Source organism: Schistocerca serialis, chromosome 12 (genome assembly GCF_023864345.2).
Source record: "Schistocerca serialis cubense isolate TAMUIC-IGC-003099 chromosome 12, iqSchSeri2.2, whole genome shotgun sequence".
Taxonomy (NCBI): Eukaryota; Metazoa; Arthropoda; class Insecta; order Orthoptera; family Acrididae; genus Schistocerca; species Schistocerca serialis.
Window position 1 is genome coordinate 169,452,511 of NC_064649.1, and position 4,968 is coordinate 169,457,478.

General features: G+C 42.8%; 1 protein-coding gene across 1 annotated transcript; it reads left to right on the forward strand.

Annotated features, from left to right (window-relative positions):
- The first annotated feature begins 4,045 nt into the window (after positions 1-4,045).
- On the forward strand, positions 4,046-4,678 carry LOC126428028 (uncharacterized). Its single transcript, XM_050089907.1, has one exon. The coding sequence runs from the start codon at positions 4,046-4,048 to the stop codon at positions 4,676-4,678; it is 633 nt and encodes a 210-aa protein (XP_049945864.1).
- The last annotated feature ends 290 nt before the right edge of the window (positions 4,679-4,968 follow it).

Sequence of the window (4,968 nt, forward strand, 5' to 3'; positions counted from 1 at the left end):
CCAACTTCATGAATGGGAAGTGCGTGGATGCCTGCCGCTTCTGATCCAATCCTTTCTCGAGGACCGGCGTTTCCGTTATCGCATTGGTGATGCCATGTCTGATTGGCATGTTCAGGAGAATGGGGTGCCCCAGTGGCACAGTTTGCCATCGCTATCAATGGCATTTCCTCTGCAGTCAGGATCCCTGTCAAATGCTCTGTTTGTGGATGACTTTGCAATCTTCTTCTTTCTCTGATATTACGGCGACGACGAGGCGCTAAAGCTGACCATTAGGAGGCTAGGAGGCTGGAAACCGTGTGTGTGTGTGTGTGTGTGTGTGTGTGTGTGTGTGTGTGTGTGTGTGTGTGTGTGTGTGTGTGTGTGTGTAAAGGGCTTCCGGTTGTTGAACATTTTGAAATGCCCTGGCGGAAAACAGTGCTGACAGGGCATTTGTTCGATCACGCTTAGACTATGGCAGCGTGGTCTACGGATCCGCCAGTCCTTCCTACCTCCGGATGTTAGATGCTGTCCACCGTGAGGGCATTCGGATATCGACTGGAGCCTTTCGGACCTGCCTAGAGGCTGGCGACGTGTCCTTTGGGCTCGACAGGCGCTGAAACTTTCAGCGTTACCTCAATCATTGGCATTTAGTTCAGTGATCCAACCCACCTTCGAACGACTGTTCTGGAATCGGCCCCAAGCGACCCAGCCATTTGGTATAGATACTACAAACTGTCTAAACGATCTGGATCTGTCTGGGATGCAACGAAGTGCAGTGTTGGTGTCTTCAGAGGCCCAAAGTTATTTTAAGCTTGACACGGTACACGAAAAGTTGTACTCCAGACTTGGTTGTTAAAACTTTGTTTTCGTCTATTTTAAGTATGTACCATAGTTTTATAGTTATTTATACAGATGGATCCCAGCAGGGGAATGCTCTCGTTTGTTCTGTGGTTTTCCCTGATAGGGTTTTTAAAGTGAGTATTCCAGGAAAATTTACAAATTCTGATGTGGAGTTATATGGCATTCTGATCGCACTGGAGAGGGTTCAGACATCACCGTACGAGTTTTGTTATCTCTTGCGACTGTCTTGGTGCACTGCAGGCACTACACCAAATGAATCCGGTAGACCCGCTGATGCAGCTCGTCCGTGACTCCTTACAGCAGCTTCAACACTGTGGCAAGGGGTGGTGTTTTGCTGCGCACCTGGCCACCTGGCCACATTGGGATACAGGGTAATGATATCTGCTGACCATGCTGTCGACCGCCCCCTCGACCCAAATGATAATCCATCATTAAAATGTATTTGAGTCTTTCTTCTCTCTCTCTCTCTCTCTCTCTCTCTCTCTCTCTCTCTCTCTCTCTCTCTCTCTCTCGTTTTTAGCGACAGTGACGCGTTTACACTTGATAGTCTTCATTGTGACATTGTGACTTCTGACCCATTTCCCATAACTTTAGTTTCGGAGAGGGCCGTCTCCAAAACTTCATTTGGTTTAATAAATCAAGGCTTCTCAGATTACTTCTTGTGCTTGTGGCAAGTTGTGGCCATTGATTTTGCACTCTATCCCCGACATATGTTGGAAGCTTTGACTTTACATCCCTTTGTTTTTTCTCGAGACCAAAATTTGAGAATGCCGTTTCAAATTCTTCGCGTTCGGAATAATTTTCGGACACACTGTCTCATATATGTGCTTAACACTTCGTGTGGCTAACGCACGTGTCTATTTTAGCTTGTTTGGTTTAATGTCTCTGAAATGTTTGAACTGTTTGATAAAAGGCACAGGATGTAATCCTGATTGGGTTCATTGTCCTCAAAATTCCATTATCTAAAATTGAGGCCCATTATCACTGTTACTCTCTCGTTTGATGCTGCATTAACCTCTGCAGTAGACGCTCTCCATTTATTCCGTTCGACCCTTCGCCGCAGTCTCTGACTAGGCGGCGGGTTTCGTGTGCTTCAGTAACCGCTCACCCACCCAGAAACTCTATTGACCATTTTCGCCGCGCACGCTATTGCACATTGTTGCTGTCAGCTATATTATATTCAAACGTGTACTCGTCCTCGTCCTTCACAATAGGTACGGTGGTACTTTGTATCGACGATATTGCACAACCTAGCCACTTTCCTCTTTCACGTAGATGATCGCTATTATTTGCACGGCTTCACTGCTGGACGACCGTGTTGATAACATGCTTAAACAGTGTCTTTCCTAGAATTTGGCACTTTGATCGACTAATACCTTCAAAGTTCAGTTGACGCTTTTTAATACTTGGTCCCACTTCTGTAAATGTTTGGCCCTGGTAGAGATCTTTTGATGTGGTGTTCAGTCATTCGTTCTCTGAGTGGTATGTTCTTATCACGAAGTCAGGAGATTAGCCAGTTGTTGCTTTTCTAGTACAACGCACGAGTCATACGTAGTGCCCTTTAAGGCTGTGAAGCTGCATTGAGCTCTGAAATACTAGTATTGTTTGTCAATTAGGAAATTTGTTGGGTATATCTTAGATGAGTTGTCTATAAACATATTGTCCAACGTAGTGTTTAGAGATAGTTATGTGGTTTAGTTTTAAATATATATTTACTGTTCATTAAGATTTTCAGTTCAGTGGGAAGGGGGTGGAAAGCAGCAGGCATAGCGTCTCTGCAGCGCACACAGTTCACATAATTCCTCTGTTTAGTGCCACAAACGTTGACGGCAGAGTTCTGTTACCAAAGATCTAGTCTCTAGGCACACGACATATTAGGGAAAATAGGTGTTGGGAAGCAGTAGCAAATATTCTCAGCTGACTAAACTATTTGCAACGGGGGGTTCACGGGCTCTCTCTGTACACGACTCTAACCTCCCTACGAAGCAGTGAAAACGGTTTAAGAGGAGAGTTCCCGCAGGACATAGTCCTATGTGACAGTAGGTAGTGTGCAGAAGCAGAATAAGCTACCTCTCTGACCTCTTAATCTCCAGAGATTCTGAGCTGACACACTCCTCAGTCCAATAAACGTGACGTTCCCAGCGTGATTTGCACTGTAAGTGAATGCCTAAGAACCTGATGCTATCAAATCTCTATCTGAATAACCAGCAGTGTCACTGAGTGTTCTGTTTGGCTTTTCGTGACCAGATGTACATTGCTTACGTTGGCAGGAAGGGAATTGACAAACCTGCTACAGAATGTTGGTGGAAATGTAGTTGGTGATTGTTTGACGGATATTCTGTTACAATGATGGCGTCATCTGCAAATATCGTAAATTTCTGCTGTACACACACCATTCACAACTGCAGGCAGATCTCAGTACACATCACAGTCGCTGAAGGATCCAGGAGGACAGAAGAATGTTTTTGTACCCAAACACTACAGTCTGTATTACTAAATGACTAATCCGGTTCATGGCACAGTACCAGATGCACGTAGCCTATATAACTGCTTTCTTTGATTTTTCACTATTTCATACAAATATGGAGTGAATTTAAATTCCTGTCATAATTTAGTATTTAGGAGGTATAACCTTATGACAAAAGTTTAACATCGTGGTACGAGATGTATATAGAAAATTTATTTTAAATGTATCATAATGAGAGCTTTAAATTGTTTAAAGATTTTTGGAAATCACAAACCTTTCCTACAGTTGGGCATTTGCAAAGCAGTCAATCTGAAACTGTTCTATACGTTAGTCTGTCTCTAAAGGTACTGAAGACGATTGATGTGGAAGATACTTCTTGTGCACCGTAATTTGAGAATATTTTTATGATCTGGTTGTTCGTCACTCTTGCCTGAAATTCTTACCCAGATGTACTTTTGTAGCCATAAATATTATTATTCCTTAAGTTATAGGTCACTCTTACAATTGTACTTCATAGGTAAGCAACTGATACATGTATTTGCAGAAATATGTTCCATTTTCCCGAAGATGAGATGGAAACCGTGAGGGGCTGGATATTATCAGTCTTCTCACTGTGTATAAATATTACTCACAATCCAGTAACTGTGTTTATACCATTTTGATGTATTTTAGAATGTAAGATTCAACTAACACTAATTGGCACGCCAGGTAACTACGTACTGTGTCTAATGTTGAAGTATGAGAAGACTTGTACATTGTCTTTTAGTGTCTCTTCAGCTGAAGTTGGAACAGCTGATTAATCGGCTGAAGTTGGAACAGCTGATTAATCGGCTGAAGTTGGAACAGCTGATTAATCGGCTGAAGTTGGAACAGCTGATTAATCGGCTGAAGTTGGAACAGCTGATTAATCGGCTGAAGTTGGAACAGCTGATTAATCGGCTGAAGTTGGAACAGCTGATTAATCGGCTGAAGTTGGAACAGCTGATTAATCGGCTGAAGTTGGAACAGCTGATTAATCGGCTGAAGTTGGAACAGCTGATTAATCGGCTGAAGTTGGAACAGCTGATTAATCGGCTGAAGTTGGAACAGCTGATTAATCGGCTGAAGTTGGAACAGCTGATTAATCGGCTGAAGTTGGAACAGCTGATTAATCGGCTGAAGTTGGAACAGCTGATTAATCGGCTGAAGTTGGAACAGCTGATTAATCGGCTGAAGTTGGAACAGCTGATTAATCGGCTGAAGTTGGAACAGCTGATTAATCGGCTGAAGTTGGAACAGCTGATTAATCGGCTGAAGTTGGAACAGCTGATTAATCGGCTGAAGTTGGAACAGCTGATTAATCGTTCATTCTGTGTTAGTAGATTTGATTAGTTGTGGTTCTCACACGATACAGTATGGTCCTGCAGTGAAAGGACGAAATCTTCGTCCTTGAGTTATACTAGGTATGGAACTATCATATACTGTACTGATCTTCCCTTTGTCTTTGATACAGAATGTTGCACATGTGTGGCTTCCTGTGTGGGCTGATACTTTAATCTGTACATCACATCTCGTGCAACATGGTACACATTTGTAAGTGGACGATGTTTTCTTTTACATCTTTTAGAAAATGTTTATATGAGAGCTCAGAGCCTCGAAATAAGATTGTGAAACTTAGATAT